At 34.3% G+C, this 19,969-nt stretch overlaps 1 protein-coding gene across 6 annotated transcripts in view; it reads left to right on the forward strand.

Annotated features, from left to right (window-relative positions):
- LOC149798395 (uncharacterized) overlaps positions 1-19,969 on the forward strand; it is a 129,767-nt gene that overhangs the window by 102,925 nt on the left and 6,873 nt on the right. For 2 of the 6 annotated variants that reach the window (XR_016422009.1, XM_089963583.1), the window contains exons 13-27: positions 1,377-1,517; positions 2,205-2,337; positions 4,901-5,001; positions 5,536-5,762; positions 7,659-7,746; positions 8,571-8,644; positions 9,683-9,719; positions 10,954-11,051; positions 11,508-11,633; positions 12,421-12,563; positions 12,862-12,997; positions 13,349-13,498; positions 14,191-14,350; positions 15,193-15,266; positions 19,224-19,361. Coding sequence is in view for 2 of the 6 variants with exons in the window: in XM_089963583.1 (XP_089819709.1) it covers positions 1,377-1,517; positions 2,205-2,337; positions 4,901-5,001; positions 5,536-5,762; positions 7,659-7,746; positions 8,571-8,644; positions 9,683-9,719; positions 10,954-11,051; positions 11,508-11,633; positions 12,421-12,563; positions 12,862-12,997; positions 13,349-13,498; positions 14,191-14,350; positions 15,193-15,266; positions 19,224-19,361 (1,826 nt within the window). In the remaining 4 variants the exon portion in view is untranslated. The remainder of the gene's footprint in view (positions 1-1,376; positions 1,518-2,204; positions 2,338-4,900; positions 5,002-5,535; positions 5,763-7,658; positions 7,747-8,570; positions 8,645-9,682; positions 9,720-10,953; positions 11,052-11,507; positions 11,634-12,420; positions 12,564-12,861; positions 12,998-13,348; positions 13,499-14,190; positions 14,351-15,192; positions 15,267-19,223; positions 19,362-19,969) is intronic. The other 4 variants (XR_016422011.1, XR_016422010.1, XR_016422012.1 and 1 more) reach the window with 3 other exon arrangements.

Below are 19,969 nucleotides of genomic sequence, written 5' to 3' on the forward strand. Positions count from 1 at the left end.
GGTAAAATTCAATATTTCCAAAGTTGAGTTTCGAGGCAGGTATTGGTTATCACTAACCGAATATAACACTGAGACAATTGCAAATTCAAGACATAGATTGCCAAAATCCTTTATGTTTATAACTGACATTGGTGGGACCCAAGCTGGTGTTGGTATATAAATGAATGCACGAAACGAAACGGTTGATATGCTAAGATATGTACCTCGACTTGAGTACTTCTTTCGATAGCCCACCCCGATCCTGCTTTTCTCTTTTCCAACTCTCGAGAATCTTTTAATACATTTATACATTTTGCCATTGATGGCTCTGGTGTCGCTATTGTTCTGGATTTTGCGGGCACCATCGTGAATCCACGATGTTGTAGCTTTATATCTGTCCTTTTGAGGATAAATTGGCATAACCAGATGCGCATTAAGGACAGTATCTGCTTTTACTCCAGAGTGGCCAAAGTGTTGAATACCAATGTCATTCCAGTAATCGTATGTATTAACATTTGTCCAGCGTCTTTATCTGGTTTGGATAGTAGTTGGTTAATTGCCATACGATTTTCTAATTCACCACTACAAGTATGAAATTTGAATTCACGTACTTGTAATACCTGTGCTTGATCACTGACATACTCGACATTTTGGCAGCAGCAGATGCAAAACGTGTTTGTTCATCCTTAATGCGACAGCGGTGTTTTTCATCCTCAATAAGACGACGGTTTTTTCAATTTTTTGATATTTCTATATTACGCACATGTGAAAATTAGTTTAGTTCTTTCACTGTTGCTTTTGTATTAGCATCCGGTGGTAGATTATTAAGCGGAGCGCCTGGACCGGTATGTAATACTAGAATATGTGTTTTACAGTATTCATATTGGCATGTTCTGCCACAGATTTCATATTTGCCATCGCATTCTTCTTTTTTGCATCCAAAATCCATTGAACTTTTATGTGTATGTGTGTGTGTGTGTGTAAGTTTATATAATTGGTCGCAACCACAAGATAGATCGTCATTTATCCTGATATGAAATACTACAGGATGGTATTGTAAATAGACCGGCGCTATATGTTTCTATGCAGTACACAATTTCATGCGAGAGATAATTATCATCGATTACAAATTCCATGCTTTTTATTATACAGCATAGTATATAGAAAATCAATGCAGTTCAGTATTGTTACAAACGGTGTTACAGGGCTAACTGAAAATCTTACTTTCGTGGATGCTTAATAATCCACTGGTTGCGCATTGTGTGTGGCGTGGTGGATAGAGACTTAAGTGACTGATCAGAGTATCAAGAGAAAAAAAGGTATTTCTGAACCTCCTAATTGCATCAAGATCATATATTCGAATTAGTTTTAGTTACATAGCGTATTATAACTTTCAGTGTGCAATTCAACATATTACGGCAAGAACTGTGCTCGTCGATGTGGACATTGCCGAAATGGAACTTGCGACCGGTTGACAGGGACATGTCCCATGGGCTCTGGATGTCTACCTGGTTGGCAGGGACCTAGCTGTGATATAAGTAAATCATTAATGTCATAAGACAGCCAAATAAAACATACAAGTTTGCATAATGCAGTCAAAACACTGTATCAAGGTATATATTATTGCAGTAACTTTACCTGCCTACGTATTTTTATTAAGAGTCTTTTGATACAGATATCGATGGCTGTATATTTGATCTGGGACTATTGGGGTGGATGCTATTTGTCACACTTTTATTAATGGATCAGAAATCATTTATATTTGTGAGATTTGGGCAGAATTTAGCGCCCTCATAAATTTAACGGAAAGTCAAGCACACAGTTATGTATGTATACTTTAACCTATCTACCTACTCACTAGCATATATACGTACGTACATTCGATCGTATCTACTTCATAGTATTCATGCATGCAGTACATCTCTTCATGTATAAACACAAAGATTCATTATTTCCACGTCATAAACCATTCTGTATCTCGCTTCTAAAACTTGTGTGTGGAAATGAATTATTGGATCTTATGTTATTGTCGTTCACTAGGTATAATCTAATCAGTTTTTTTCCCCAGGGCTGTTAAGCACATGTTTCTTATTTAAAACAAAACCGCTTCAATGATTGAAATTAGGTAATATATCTAGTATTAACATTGGTAAATCATTTTAAATATTCTAGAACAGCCATATTACGACATAGTCCCCATGGATTATATCTTTCCAATTTTGTAGGTTCCAAACTTGTCCAGAACTCCGGTGATTCAGGTACCAATGCTAATGTTATTGCTGGCTCTGTCGCCGCTGTTGTAGTCACAGTTGCTCTCATCCTCGTCGTTGTCATCATTGTGCTAGTAAAATTTAGAAGGTAACCGACTTTTAACAAAACATCTTCCCAAAATGAGGACATACATACAATTTTTAAAACCCCGCTAGTATTTTAAAACTAGCTATTGCCCGTGTTCTGAAGGAGTGATAAAGTAAATAGTGAAAATTTGAAGATAACAATAAAAAAATCAAAGTAAAATGAAAATCCGAATTGGGATAAATTAGTTAATACTCTTATTATTTAAGAATTTAATTCGCAAAGCCGTAAGTTCTTTATTTATTTTCAATTTGTATTAGAGATACATTATTTGTTGAATGGTACAAGGCTTGTTTCTTTTTGCTCTTTTATGTTACCTATTTTAAGAGCATAGACCCCTAACAATGCCAGGGATGTACTTGCTAGAATGTGAGCTCAAACATTATTTAAAAATGTAAATACATAACATATTTGCGTTCAATATGGTATAAAGTCGCATAAGAGGTACCAGGAAGAAAAGTACAAAACGCCATATTAGTCTGACTCCTGTTCAATACCGATGATACCGATATTTATTAACATTTAAATGGCCATGTACAGGTCCGGTTTCTTAGCGAATAAGACCTACAAATAAAACGGCGAACTTTCTCCTATCCATCATTCTGGGCATGACTGAGAAGAGGCTGTGTGTGCTCGTGTTCATAATGAGATTTATTGTTGAGAGTCTATTAACAGCGCAGCTAAACTTGAAGGTTTAATTTCCTTTTCTTCCTTCTAGCCCTAAAGACCCTCCCACGGACTTTTCAAAGTTAGGAAATGCCAATTATTTCAGTACATTTGGAAATACCTATCCCACGAAGCTACATAATCCTTTGTTATTATTAGCTGACAATGATATTTTCTTAGTCTTCAAGCTGATTCTTTATACTTCCTACAATTCTGATTTGATTAAAAACTGCGTTGTTCATTTTAGTTGCGATATCGATCGGTCAGTATTTCAAATAGAAGAACCTGCGCAAGTTATTTACCTCTAACCTGGAAAATTATTTAACTCATGGCTTGAAAGGTCAGCGACAAGCAAACTAAAATTTATTACGAATCAAGCGATGATTTAAAGGCAGTGATTGGTTACTCAAATCTTACGAAGAGTGTTTAAATATTAAATACTGGAATAACAATATAGTCACTTGAAGAAATGTAGATGTGTTGAAGACATACCACTAAGGAGTACGCTGGCCATCTGGGAGCACACTGTCATGTGTCATAGAATTATGCTCTGAGATTGATTTAAATGAAAATTATTCACAATAACGTTTTCATGTCTTAGTTTTGTGTAGTACATAATGAATAGGATATATTACTTGTAAATGAGGAAAAGTGTATAACTTTGTAAACCGCGGTAATATTTTAAAACTAGCTATTACCTGTCTTATAACGGGAGTGAGAAAGTAAATAGTGAAAGTTTAAAGATAAAAATTAAAAAATTCAAAGAAAAATGTAGAAAAATTGGGATAAGAGAGTTACAAAGAAAGGTTGAACATAAAAATACAAAAGTATAAAACAAAATCGGGGTGCCGCCGCGAGTATCGAACGCATTACTTCTTGTTTGATTGGGACGACACAGACTGACAGATGTGGGTGTTTATGCATCAGACTAGGATAATTGCCCATCCTAGGACAGGAATAAGAAAAGAGTTTTTGAGACGAGTGAGTTTAAAAGAATGTTTGAGGATAAAAATACAAAAAGTAATAAGAAAATTGAGATGACAGGAGTAATAATAAAAATAATGTAAGTTTGAAGATAACGTAAAAAGGAACAAAATAAGGAAAGTTTTAAAGATTGAGTTAAAAATAAATTTTGAACATAAAAGTGCAAACAGTTATAAAGAAAATATGGATGCTGTCGTGAGAATCGAACGTGCGGCCTCTTGTTTATCAGGGGTATCACAGAAAAAGACAAATGTGGGTGTTTCTGTATAAAACTAGACAATGCTAGTCTTAGGACAGAAATAGGAAAAGTTTTTTTTAAACAAAATAGGATTAGTGAGTTTAAAATAATTTTTGAAGATAACATTATAGTATAAGATAGTAAAAAAAACACAACAAAAACATTGGCATGCTTTCGCGAGTTTCGAACTCGCTACCCCTTATTTGGCAGACGTGACACATAAAGAAAGACAAATATAGGTGTCTATATTTAAGATTTGGAAGAATTACATACATGAATGGGTTTCCTTGTGGTCTATTAAATGTATGCTAACTATATGCTATAAAGAATTATTACATTGTCTAATTACAAATCAATGAATGTATTATGAATGTCTGCTAAAAGTCAAATTCGCATTTTGCGTTCTTTTGGACATCTAGAAGAGTCACTAATATTGAGATATAATGACAAACCGTTCATATTTAACGTCAAAGAGAGAGAGAGAGAGAGAGAGAGAGAGAGAGAGAATATACATCCATCTTTCATAATTCTTTCTGTAATATCTAACACAGTATGAAAAGTTTTCGAATTTAATGTATTAATTTTACTTTGTTTTAACATAGGAATATTTTCAGATGCATTATCATACTCTCACTGATTGAGATACATGGAGTTATTGACGTATTTACTTGTTTGCAGGAAGGTTGAAAGGTCATCATTAAATTCACCAGACGCAAGAGATCAACCCAGCACGAAAGAGGATGGCGTTGAATATGAAAATTCAACCTTTGCTGTTACAAGTTAGTTTAAAGTTTTCAAAATACCAAAATCATTTCTTTCATTTGAAAAGTGCAATAAAATCTAATTATTTGAGATGCAATGCAAAAAAAAATAATACAAAATTAAGAAATGGGAAATGTTCAGTATCGAGGAAGGTAATATTGTTTTTAAAGAATGACATCTTGTGTAACGCAGTCAGCAGATGTCACATGCACACATATTCGTATCCTGCAACGCAATTGTTTGAGAGCTGTTTTACCTTGTACCATACAGTCTTGTTTCTAGTTGACTTTCTTTAACCTAACATTCGATACTATTCTGGAGACAATTTAGTAAACGCCATCAGCCACACGCCGACATGTTACCAGTTTCGTTTTCAACAGCTTTATTTATTGTTTGATTGTTATGTTGTTAATCAGCTTTTGCACTGGGTTATGAACATCCTTTGCAGATTTGACAAATTACTTTACTAAATGTTGAAGCCTGAGAAACTGGTAATTTTTTTCAAGACATACTGTTCGATGTGTCTATATGGTAAATCTGTAATCTTTAAGGCAAAAGCCAGATGAAACAAAACGAAGAGGGAAATGAAGTAAATGAAAATAAGACCACGGCAATACAAATGCAGAATAATAGTGCAGCCGTATCCGTCAAAGACGATCCTGAAATTTACTACAACTTTGGACATGAGTTGCCAAAAGGCACAATACAGTTATCACAGTTTTGGGATTATGTCCAGCAAAAATGTCTGGACGAAAAACATTTCTCAGAGGAATTTGAGGTAAGCATTTTCTATAATTTATTTATCGAACACCTAATTTCCAAACTATGAAAATACGTTATCAAGTTGTATAAAGTAAAGTCATCATTGACGTGTGTTGAATATTTTTCGGGAAAGACAAAATGGTGTAAGTGGAAGATAATGAATCGTAAAGAAGTCTGCCTTTAAATGTAGAAATTGGCATGGTCTTCTCTCCAGGAAGCTGAGTCGTTTTTTGTGTAATATCATGTTGAAGTTATTTCGATTATACTATATACCTATTCAGAAACTTTGGACGACTAAATGCAATCACTATTATCGAGCCGAGATATTATTCAATAATTTTTAAATGTTTGACAAAGTTCATCTTAAAGACTGATACCATATAATGAGTCTGATAAGTTCATCTTAAAGACTGATACCATATACTGAGTCTGGTATGTTCATCTTAAAGACTGATACCATATACAGAATCTGATAAGTTCATCTTAAAGACTGATACCATATACAGAGTCTGATACGTTCATCTTAAAGACTGATACCATAAAAAGAGTCTTATAAGTTCATCTTAAAGACTGATACTATATACAGAGTCTGATAAGTTCATCTTAAAGACTGATACCATATACTGAGTCTAATAAGTTCATCCTAAAGACCGATACCATATACAGAGTCTGATAAATTCATCTTGAAGACTGATACCATATACTGAATCTGATAAGTTCATCTTAAGACTGATACCATTTACAGAGTCTGATAAGTTCATCTTAAAGACTGATGCTATATACAGAGTCTGATAAGTTCATCTTAAAGACTGATACCATTTACAGAGTCTGATAAGTTCATCTTAAAGACTGATATCATATACAGTCTGATAAGTTCATCTTAAAGACTGATATCATATACAGAGTCTGATAAGTTCATCTTAAAGACTGATACCTATATACAGTCTGATAAGTTCATCTTAAAGACTGATACCATATACATAGTCTGATAAGTTCATCTTAAAGACTGATACCATAAACAGAGTTTGATACGTTCATCTTAAAGACTGATACCATATACAGAGTCTGATAAGTTCATCTTAAAGACTGATACTATATACAGAGTCTGATAAGTTCATCTTAAAGACTGATACCATATACAGTCTGATAAATTCATCTTGAAGACTGATACCATATACTGAGTCTGATAAGTTCATCTTAAGAAACTGATACTATATACAGAATCTGATAAGTTCATCTTAAAGACTGATACCATATACAGTCTGATAAGTTTATCTTAAGACTGATACCATTTACAGTCTGATAAGTTCATCTAAAAGACTGATACTATATACAGAGTCTGATAAGTTCATCTTAAAGACTGATGCCATATACAGTTTGATACGTTCATCTTAAAGACTGATGCCATATACAGTCTGATACGTTCATCTTAAAGACTGATACCATATACAGTCTGATAAGTTCATTTTAAAGACTGATACCATATACAGAGTCTGATAAGTTCATCTTAAAGACTGATACCATATACAGAGTCTGATAAGTTCATCTTGAAGACTCATACCATACAAAGAGTTTGATACGTTCATCTTAAAGACTGATACCATATATAGAGTCTGATAAGTTCATCTTAAAGACTGATACCATATACAGAGTCTGATAAGTTCATCTTAAAGACTGATACCATATACAGAGTCTGATAAGTTGATCTTAATGACTGATACCATATATAGAGTCTGATAAGTTCATCTTAAAGACTGATACCATATACAGAGTCTGATAAGTTCATCTTAAAGACTGATACCATATATAGTCTGATAAGTTCATCTTAAAGACTGATACCATATACAGAGTCTGATAAGTTGATCTTAATGACTGATACCATATACAGAGTCTGATGTTTTAACTTACATAGGCATTACCATCAGGACCACAACTTCCAACAACTGTCGCACTCCGCCCAGAAAACAGAAACAAAAATAGATACAAAGACCTCTATGCATGTAAGTACAAATTTCTACAAAGACATATATGCACGTAAATACAAATAGGTACAAAAGACGTCTGTGCATCTAAGTACAAATAGGTACAAAGACGTCTATGCATGCCAGTACAAATATATACAAAGGCATATGTTCATGTAAATAAAATAGATACAAAGACGTCTATGTATGTAAGTATGACCTTTTCCATGCAATTTTCATTTTTTCAGAGTAATTGAGTTGTGAAAATCAAACCTGAAAGTTTCTGATACACTGATGGGATTTGCTTTGTGCAGGTCATTTGTATAATTATAGATGTTAAGAAACCTAAATGAAGTTAATAATGTGGTTTAGTAACATTCTATATAAAGGTCAAGAAACAAAAATTAAATATTCAATTAGTTTCAATATCCTCATCGGTTGTTCTGAACAACAAAGGACCAGTTATCCCCGCCTTCTTTTGAATCTTAGAGGATACCCTCAGTCTGTTTGTCGGTTGGTCCATTCTTACATCCGTTTGTCGAGATGTCCATTACCATATTTTCTTCCAAACGGGTGTGTACAAATCTAAGATGATTGGCAGTTACCATGCCCATGTAATATGCAGAGGATCTCAGATGGGTAATGATTTAATATTGAATGGTATATATATGCACACACACACACACACACACACACACACACACACACTACCATGATTCCATAATGTCGTACAATTATAATGACATATTCAGTCAGACGGAAACGTACGTTTAAGCATGTTACTAAATTGCTATACCCACACAATGGCATGAAAGTCATAATGACCGATGTTCTTTCATTGCATGATTTCGCTTTGCTTGCAGACGATGTAAACAGAGTTGTATTGAACCAAATGGGTGACGATGACAACGATTACATCAACGCATCTTTTGTTGACGTGAGTATTTGTGCGATTCTCCGAAAACACTTTCAAATTACTTGTAGGTAATAAGTCAAACAGTTCTTGTGTATTAATGCCTATGTTCTAAAATACTGAACGGAGAAGGAAATTGTATTGATTTTTATTTTTAAAGATGCACAAATGTTGTTTTAATATAAAATTTTAAAATTATGGCGGGGCCCCCGGGTGGCGCAGTGATATAAAGCGCTCGTCTTTTAACAATCATTGCATCTCACCTCTATCCGCGTAGGTTCGAGTCTCAAGCTTCGCCAATGTGGGTATGTGAGGAAGCTTCCAGTAGCTTCCATTGGATCGGTGGTTTCTAACAGGGTTTTCTCGGTTTTTTCCTCCACCAGTAATGCTGTCCACCATATATAACTTATAATGCGCTGAGAAATGGCATTAAATCCTCAAAGAAAAACAGCTTAATATGATATAGTTTAGATGAAAAAAAGCAAAGGTACCTTTGGCATTCATAGCTAGCTGCCTCTTTTTATTGTATTCATTCCTTTTGCCAGTTAATTTTATGTTCACATTTAACACTTCGTTAATCATAAAGGATCATACCTGTATGCAGAATTCTACTTTACTTTTAAACTCAGATTAATTAGTTTAGAACTTTACTTAGTCCCTAAACCGTCTTGAATCTTCGGAATTTTTTCCTTCTTTATCTTCTTCTTTCTAGCTGATTGATTGATTGATTGATTGATTATTATTATTATTATTATTATTATTATTATTATTAATGCTCATGTGTCCTACGTAATTATAGTGTCTGACACGGACGAGGGAGGTCGCAAGTTAATCAGTAAGAGGTTAATGTTGGGACTAATCGGCCTGGTGTCAGGATAATGTGTCTGGGTGGGACATGAAGCTATGTGTCTGCAGCATGATGACCCAGTGCTAGACATCACTATGAACTGCAACACTGCAGACATCGTGGCGATATGACCGATTTTTTTATAAAGCTACGTTAAAAATCCAAATCACACACGCGCATTATTATTAACACATTATTATTATTATTATTATTAGGGTTATTCTCAAGAAAAGATGTATATTGCTTCCCAAGGTAAGTAGATTATTATTTATTAAAGTATTTTCCCATCTTTGAACCTAATCGTTAATTGACTATTTGGACTAAAATAATACTCTCGGATAATTTAAAACATATTCATTATTTTAAGACTTTTCATTCAATGTCAATACTTGATACGCTCATTTTCACGTTGTTAAGGCTTCGACAATCTCAACCACTGAAAATGACTTACATCTGTCCCGTATTTTCTTATGTCCTTTAAGAAGTATACAGATCCATACGGTTAAGGATGTACTCTTGTTCAATTTACCGCCTGTTTATATGGATGATCTGCGAAACATCATCTCTTACCTACACTTCCCTAACTGCCAGCGTCATCCTTTTATTATGTTGGCAATAGAAAGAACAATTCATACAATTACCTAGCTACATTAGTGTCAATCATCGTTCAGAATTTGTCAGTTTTGTCCATGCATAGTGCTTTGCAGCATGCATTAGAAAACTACTGTTTCAACACACTTGAGTAACAAATAAAAAGATGGCTACAAGGTTAGACTGCAGTCATTCATTCGTGGACTACATTAACAATCATTGCCCTTTTTAAGGTTCTATGTCAGCAATTGGATTTTAGAATTTACATCACTGATCGGCAATGCGTCATTTAACCTCACAATAAACGAAATATTATAGCGAAACACTGACACCCGGTAAATGAATGTGACAAAAACATTTTATTCGGAATCATATAGTGCCGTCTTGAATAAAAACAAGCTTAATTGATAGTATCATTACTATCATCGTTATCATTGTTATTATTATCCGTGTATAGTGTATAAACAATGGAAAGTGGTAATAAATATATTGAACATTTTATTGACACAATAGAATAAATATGGAGCTTATACGATAATTAAAAAACCGTATGAGGACACTGTACTTGTTATCCTTAACATTATCTGTAAGTCACATAGTTGAATTCTGACCGATAGGCTTCCTAATAATAAGTATTATATAAATCTATATTAAAACAATTATCGGTAAATTAAAGAGTATATTTTAGCCGCATGTGTTGTAACTGGTCTCTGATATTGCGATGAAAGAAGCATTTATAATATATTATTTGTGTCATTGGTATAATATATCTAGTAAATAGACTGTCATACATACATACATATATATATATATATATATATATATATATATATATATATATATATATATATATATATATATATATTATTTTTCTTTTTTTTTCTTTTTTCATTAGGTATAACCAAATATAACATTGATGACTTCTGGCGGATGGTGTGGCAACATGACGTGGAAAAGATAGTGATGCTGACGGGACTGGTGGAATGTGGAAAAGTATGTAAACTGAAAAGTTTAGTGTAGACCCTCCGACCCCACAAATGAAAAGAAAACATCTCCACTCAAATATGGATAGTTTGCTATTTCTGAAGAGCAAATGAAATTGCACATGATGAAATATTGCTACTAATTTCATTTTATAATCTTTTTAATCATAAAACAGACATTGCTACGAAGATTTTAATTTTTTCTTATTTCAGCACCGAATATTTCAAGTGCATAATATTATAAAACGGTAACCATTATTTTTGCCTGTGTGTATGAATTTTTATGAAAATGATAATTCATGATACCTAAAAGTGTTGATGATATCGTTGATTTATCCGTAAAGCAACGATTTAGACATGAGCAAAACTAATCAATGTGACTCCTATCTGTTCTTAATATGAACATTTGCATTCTAGTTCATTTGGACTACATGTTATAGACTAAATATGTATACTATTATTTTAGCATAAGTGTGAATTGTACTGGCCAGAGGTGGAAGGAGAAACCAGTACATTTGGCAGCGTGTCAGTTACACTACTTGATACAGACATGTTTGCTGACTACGAGATTCGTACATTCGAGATGTCTGTGGTAGGTGCACACAAGATACAACTTTGAAATATGAGCCGTAGCTTATATGTATCACAATAACGTTCTATCACTTTATTTTCTATGTTGGCTTTCTTCTGAGGTTGGCGTATGTTGTAATAAATATCGATTCCAGACTTGAAAACGAGCTTTTAAAATCTAAATTTATTAATATGTGTTATAAGAATAATAACGTGAACATGAATTTTGCTATAGGTTGAAACTCAAATTCAAACCTTTGAATTCATTATCAATAGAGAATATTTAGTTCTATGTTATTCTGTAAATCAATTTATAATTATTCTTTAACAGATGACATTGAACTAAAGGCGTTTTTTTCTACGACGGCCAAAATGCTTCTCTGAACCTGTTTACTATACGCGTACAAAATATAGATTATACATACCAAGTAGCCAAGCGAATTATTTCTTAAGATAGTTTAACGTCTAAAGTAAATCCTCGTAGACATCGGATGGCTTATTCGTAAGGCACAGATAATATTGATGTGAACTAAATTTAGAATATTTAACATAGAGTTTGATAAGGGATGCATTTTAGACCTCTGTTTAGGGGAACATGGTACCTTTCTCAAAGAACAGATTATGGTTATTTCAACCAATTACATAAAAAGATTTTAAATTTTAAGCGTTCACATTCAATTTCAAACGAACGCGAGTGATACCATTAACATCCGTGACGCTTGGAAATTGAATAAAATATCATTGGTCATCCAACTTACACCAATTGTAAGTAACTAATGAACTCTGTGTCATTATTTTATTACTTTTAGGGCCAGAAATCGCGACAGTTAACCCAGTTTCACTACACAGCTTGGCCTGATAAAGGTGTGCCAAGAACTGCATCTTCAATTGTTCAGTTGTGGAACAGAGTGAATCGAATTCCTACCAAAAACCCCATCATTGTCCATTGCAGGTATGGATACTAGCACACGCGCTCTGACATATATACAGATGCTTTATTGTTTATAGCAGGTGATGTGTACCAAACGTTTTTAACGTTTCCTTTCGCAAAATTGATGCGATTCATTAATTTCATTTTATTTGATATCAAGTAATGTTAATTGTTTTTAATCATTTGGTATCCTTGATGTATTTATTCATTTACTTAAAACTGTTCTCAATTTTTTTGTATCATGTTCTTAGGAGCTGCTGTTTTGAAAATTATTTTTAAATTCTGCCAGTCGCAGAGATCAAATTGTTTTTCATTACAGTGCTGGAGTTGGTCGGACGGGAACCTATGTAGCTTTAGACTGCCTGGTAAACCAGGGCAAGGCTGAGGGACAGGTGAATGTGGCAGAATGCGTTTCAAAATTACGACGTGAAAGAGTCAACATGGTTCAAACAAAGGTCACACTTTATATTGTATACTCTTTATGTTCATTATTGTATGATTACATTGTGAACTAGCTCTGTGGAAATGTATTGTTGAAATTGAAATATTATATAACAAGGTCATCTTTACAAGATTTAAAATATAAATAGGAATGGGTCCTATCCGGTGGAGTTATTTTCTCCTATTGTAAGTAAAACCTAAGCAGAATATTAAATATTATCTTTCAGTCGCAGTTTAGATTTGTCACAATCTAATCATGTTAGTAAAGACAAGGTTAAACAACATATAGCGCACTCACATCTCTATATGATTCATTGATTGTCATATGTAATAAAACGAAATTAAACTATTTAATTCGATTACAGGAGCAATACATTTTCCTTCACGAGGCACTGGTGGAAGCTTTGATGTTGTCTGGAACAGCAACTACTGCGGACAAGTTCCCTAAAGTGTACCAAACCTTGTTGGAAGTTGATGAAGAAAGTGGAAAACTGAAATTGCAGCTTGAATTCGAGGTTACGTACTAGCTACCTCTCCCTCTCTCTCTGTCTCTCAATGATCCAAACTTTGTCTAATTTAAACCTTAACATTGTATAATGTGGTACTTAATCATTATTCTGCTTACTATCTATAACTCACGGAGAAAACTGTTGAAAATTGCGTCATTTTCTACACAACCCTCTGACAAAATTTCAGTTCTTTGTGTTTAAACATGTTACACTTGGTGGTTGCATATTTATGATGATACAATCACACAATTAATACAGACCACTCTGGTGGCCTAGTGGTTAGAGCGTACGTCACGGATGTGGAAGGTGGCGTGTTCGAACCCTGGTTCATTCATACCAAAGACTGTTAATAACAACTGCCTCGTTAGGCACTCAGCATGAAGGGGTTAGTGTTAGGACTGGTCGGCCTGGCGTCAGAACAATTTGACTGGGTGGGACATGATGCTACACGTCTGCGGCATGACTCTCCAGTGCTAGACAACACAATAAGCTGCCATGCCGCAGACATTGTAGTGATATGACTGAAAAATTGTTAAAGCTGCATTACAAAGTCAAATCACTCACACATTCAATTGATACAGAGTTGGCATTAAATGTGTGAACCGTTTTGGTTACAAACCTTAGAGAGGATAATATAATGGACATGGTAATATTTCCGTTGGTCTAACTGCATGACCTTAGCGTCTACGAATTTTCAGAGATTACGAGACGAAGTTGCAAACTACGAGGCTGTGTACGCAACAACTATTCAATGTAACGATGAAGGAGAAGGTGAAGGGGTTTCAAAACCAGACGAATTTGCAGCTGCCAAGAAGCCCGAAAATAGACCTAAAAATAGATACGACAATGTATTACCAGGTACTACAGTGCAAATCTCGTATAAGGCTATCACGTAATTAATCTGACGCTTTTCTTTGATAATACAACGGGTTTTGTACAGATTAATAGATTCAGTGTAATGCATTAGTGTCAGGTGGGGAAATCCCACTTCAAAGACAAGATATTCTGGTCATAGACGATGGTTTCCAGATTTTGCTCAGGAAAATTTGACTTTAATGTTTAAATACTACTTTTTGTTTTGATGTATATTATTGGCTATTTTGTTTCGTATTTGACTCATCAGGCGTCATCTATGCTGCACATTAATTTTACACTAATTCCTACAATACAATCTATGTGGTGAAACATGCAGACCATGAAGTATAAGATACGACTAATACAGCGGGATATCACAGGCTAACAAACTGAGTGAAAAATAAAATCAGATTATTATACAATCAAGGAAATGATTAACTATAGTATCAAGAACAAAAACAGGTTATAATTCTTGAACAAGGCGTGGAAAGGGACCGACATATTGTACATTTTAATATTGTTGCAAAAATCACCGATATCATGTGATATTCGAAATGAATCTTGATGTCAAAATTTCTCCGGATAATCATGTACTCCTTAAATGAATATAGAAAAGAATGTTAAAATTTCGGTTGAAACTGTATAATATAGAAGAAGGCAAAATGCTGTCTTAAAGTTTTATGGCTATTATATATATATGTATATTCTATATATATGTATATGTGTTATATAAGCCCCGTGACAACAGTAAAATATATCGTACAAAATAGTAATTGTCCAACACAGGTTGAATAGAAATGAACCTTTGCTTTTACAAAGAAAACAAAATGTAACTTTCTTTTCAGCTGAAGGACATAGAGTTTTCCTCAATACGACAGCCATGTTCAGAAATGATTATATCAACGCAGTTGTGTTACCAGTTAGTATACTTTGTTTGTACATTATTTATTCAAGAGAACACCTTCAAGAATGGTTTATTACAATGCAAGATAAAATGAATCAGTGTCTAGCTGAAAGCATATTGAAACTTGTTTCTCACCTGTTACAGCGAAAGTTTTGCAATCAATAATTGTTCAGTGACTTAAGGTAGATTGGTCATATACAAATATAAATATATACACGATCAAGTCTAATATATGGTATTATTCAGTATGCATATAATAGTAAGAAAGGCTGGAATAATGAATAAATGAATACTTATAACTTCGAAAATCCAGGCTGTTCCATCCGGTTTATTCATATAATAATAATGATAATAATAATAATAATAATAATAATAATAATAATAATAATAATGAGGACTTTGTATAGCGCCTAATCATAAGAAGCTCTAACATCTATAAGATAAAAAACAACAACATATAATGGTATGATTACAAAAACAAACACCATGAAATTAGAAAACATTAAAAAAAACCATGCTGAGATTATTTAAGGTAGGACACATTATTAGGTCTTTAAGTTTGTTCTTGCAGTCAAAATAAGTGAGTTTTGAGAGCTCTCTTGGATGTGATCACTGTGTCTTTGTGTCTAAGTTCAGTGGACAAACCATTCCACGTTGCTGGGCCCTGGTATGCAAAGGAACGCTGTCCATATGACTTTGTTTTCATAGTGGGAATAATGAGTATACGATTGTCAGAAGAGGAGCGTAATTAACTTGCTGGTGTGTACACATGGGTGAGGTCGGATAGGTATGTTGGACTAGAGTCTGACAGCGAAACGTAGCACAGATAACAAATTTGGTGTTTGATTCTGGATCGAATGGATATCCAGTGTAGGTTACAGAGTAGCGGGGATGTGTGTTCTGATCGTGGTACTCTAGGTATGATCCGAGCAGCTGTGTTTTGAACTTTTTGAAGTTTCTGGAGCAGATATTGAGATGAACCAGACATAATTGAGGTACAATAGTCCAGTCTTCAAAGTACTGATGAACACACAAGTGTTTTAGTGGCATCAACTGAAAATCATTTGTGAACTGAGCTGATGCGTCTCAGCTCAAGATATGCAGCCTTGTATATGTTCATGACATGTTGGTGCAATGTGAGAGAGTACTGTTCAGAGTAACATCTAGTTTTCATACTGATTGTGTGAATTTAATGTTGGTGTTGCTGATATTTATTGTTTGAGGTTAATGATGTGAATGAGAAAGCCTTTGTGTTGTGATCAGAATGGCCTCAGTTTTATCGTCATTCATCTGCAGCTTGTTACATGTCATGCATGATTTCACATCAGAAATGCACCTCTCTACACCTTGGATGGTAACTTGAACTTCAGTTGGGTGGCTAGTTTTGTATATTTGGGTGTCATCAGCATACAATTGGTGAGACACTGAATGATGATCTATGACACTTGAGAGCGACTGAGTGTACAGAATAAAGAGAACAGGTCCAAGAACAGACCCCTGTGGAACACCACAACATAGATCAACTAGGCTGGAGTGTATTCCATTTGCAGATACATTTTGTTTCCTGTTGACCAAGTAGGACTTGAACCACAGTAAGGCTGTATCATGAATGCGAAATACATGCTGGAGATGATGAAGTAATATATCATGGTCTATTGTGTCAAATTCAGCAGACAAGTAAAAGAGGGCGAGGACTGTAATCTTTCCGCTACCCAACGCAGAGAGAATGTCATTAACTACTATTAGAAGAGTAGTTTCAGTACTGTGGCAATGGCGATATGCAGCTTGTACATTGCTGAAAAGACTGTTTGAATTTAGATGAGATACAAGCTGGGATAGAACAACCTTTTCTAAGATTTTTTATATGAATGGGAGATTAGAAACTGGGCGGTAGTTCTTTAAATCGTTATGGTCTAGTGTTGGTTCTTCAGCAGAGGCTTTACAATGGCAGTTTTGAAAATGATTGGAATTCCCCGGATGAGAGAGAGGTATTATAACATCAGTTAATGAAGGCAATCCTAGATCTAAGCACTCAAGCAGCAGTGATGTTGGAATTGAATCAAGTTCACATGACTTTGATGCATTCTTCATCACGATTGTACGTACGAAATCCATAGAGACAGGTTCAAATGCTGCTAATGGTTGCCGCTCAAATTCTGTATTCCTACTGTATGGTGACGACGAGTCAATTGAAATTGTGGTGTCAAGCTTATCTTTAATGGTTTGTACGTTGTCACGGAAGAAATTTGCAAACATGTCCGGAAGGTCGACTGGAGGGAAGGTCGTTGGAAGTGGTGTAGATTTGTTCCTTGACATTAGCTTGTTAGTAATCTTGAAGAGCTCTTTGCAGCTAGAACTTTCCATGATCTTAGTAGTCTAGTGGGCTGATTTCGCTGCATGGATTATATCTGTGATATTCTTCTTAGAGGCTTCATATATTTGCTTATGAATAGTGAGTCTGGTGGAAATCCAAAGCCTCTAAGCTTTACGGTGGTCTATTTTAGTAGCGGGAAGCTGGTCCCTAACACTGCTATACCATGGAGAACACTTTTGAATTGATACTCTGCACTTGGTAGCTGGTGCATGTTTGTCAAGCAATGAACGTGTTTTATTTACTTGGAACATATTTGTTAATTTCAAAGAACCTGAAGATCTGAAGGTATTAGGAGAAATACTTGAAGTGCAACACATTGGAAAGCTAATTAAACGTGCAATTCTTGGAATGCAATAAACCTAGATCACGCGCCTTGGATTGAGTTAAACCGATACTAATGTTGTATGCGTCTACGCTAATGCTGATGCGAAAATGAATGGATGTACCACTTGCTCTTTCAGATGAAATTATAAATTTTTATCTTAGAATGTTTGCAGAAGAAATTGTAAATTATTTTTTGGCCTCGTTTAAAATGATCGCATTACACGATTTCTCCTTAGACATTCCATGGATGTCTTTAACAATTGCCGCCACTCCTTAGAATTACCTGATTAATGTTTACTTTTACCTGACATTAGCCGATTATGGAAATATTTAGATGCAAGTGTATCACTATTAGTTTTAGTTCTTTTTCAACAATATATCAACTACTGTTGTGTGTTGTGGGTTCTGTGTGCGTTTTGCTCGAGCGTAAAGTCTGTTACTTTGTCTAGTGAGCTTTCCATTTTCGTTTGACATTGATGGTCAGTCTGACAGATTTAATTTTGTGAATTTAGCAAGCATTATCATTAGTGCCGTTTGTCAGGCATTTCATAACATGAAAAGGATTGCAGAAATGAATTTAACTTAGTTTAGTCTCCTTAATTACATAACTATACCACTTTCATATTTTTCTCGAATTTCGGATTTAATAAGTTTTAAGGTGGCATATACTGTGCAATAGTGTCTAACTCCGCTAAACTAAAGTTTATCAAGGGCATCATCACTAGATACATTTTTTCGGTCTGACACAATTGTTAATCCCAAGTTTCATAAAATTCTGAAATATGCTTGTTTTTGTATAGTTTGATATAGGTTACAATAGTGGCATTGCGGAATTGCTATATTATCATAAACAAACCAATGTTCAAAAAAATCTTCCATAAAAATCTTGTAAGTCTGGTTCATTGTTTGGGAGGTTCTAAATGATTGATTCAATACGATCCCAAACAGATGACTAAATATTAGTATACGTTCATGTCTGATATAAAGTTATCATCCAATGAGCGCTATAAATATACAATTATTTAAAAAAGAAAGAGAGGTATAAAATGTAGTATTGCTTAAAATAAACTTTAAATTGAAGTTTTGATATGTTGTTTAAAACTGATCACACGGTTTGTAACTGTCCCCAAGTAATACGCATCATTGCTAATTTAAAAAAATGTTAAATCAGGTTTTCTGCTCCGGTATCATATCTCCTCCAAGTAATATAGGAATTTCGCTTGCTGCATGAAGATGTCCTACTATGTTTAGACTGACTCTTTTATATATACCAGAATCACCGACAAAAAGAAGGGTTCATTTTAACCCAAATGCCTCTCAACGACACCGTTATTGACTTCTGGAGGATGATAAACGACTTCCAAATCAGAAGCATTGTCATGCTCAACTGTGAAAGCTCCAGTTCTCATGACGTAAGTTGGAAGTTTTAAGCAAATTCATACGGATTAGACGAACACAAAAAGTGTGGTCTTCATTGATTGGATAATGCTTACCGGGTTGATTAGAATAAGAAAGGTCAAGTACCATTCTGGTATATTTGTATCAGATTCAGACCATATATAAATCTTATGTGAAATGTCACCTTCAATAATTTAAATACGTAAAGTCCATTTATATCCATGAAAAGATTCTAGTGCTTAGCGTCTACGTAGCACATACATTTGACCCTGATTATTAAAAATTATATATTCCAAAATGTCACAATTCCTCTATTTACTAATGTTGTAATAATTGGCATTTTCTGGATGAAGATGACTTGTCATGATCCACATCCTGTGGTTTGAGACTGGCTTAAGATATAACAACCGTTAACCAAGCAAGCAAATCTGTGCCCACCTTTTGAACGTTATAGAAAATTTAAGACATTTAATAGTCTTCCTTGAAGTATGGAGTAAATATATGCACATAAAACACTGTAGATAGTATGATTCCTCTTCAAACCTGTTGAGGATCATATATAAAATGAATGAATGAATTAGTCAAAAGAATGGAATTTCTTGTATTTCCCAAAATACGGAAG

Source organism: Sinohyriopsis cumingii, chromosome 6 (genome assembly GCF_028554795.1).
Source record: "Sinohyriopsis cumingii isolate HCF-2022 chromosome 6, ASM2855479v2, whole genome shotgun sequence".
Taxonomy (NCBI): Eukaryota; Metazoa; Mollusca; class Bivalvia; order Unionida; family Unionidae; genus Sinohyriopsis; species Sinohyriopsis cumingii.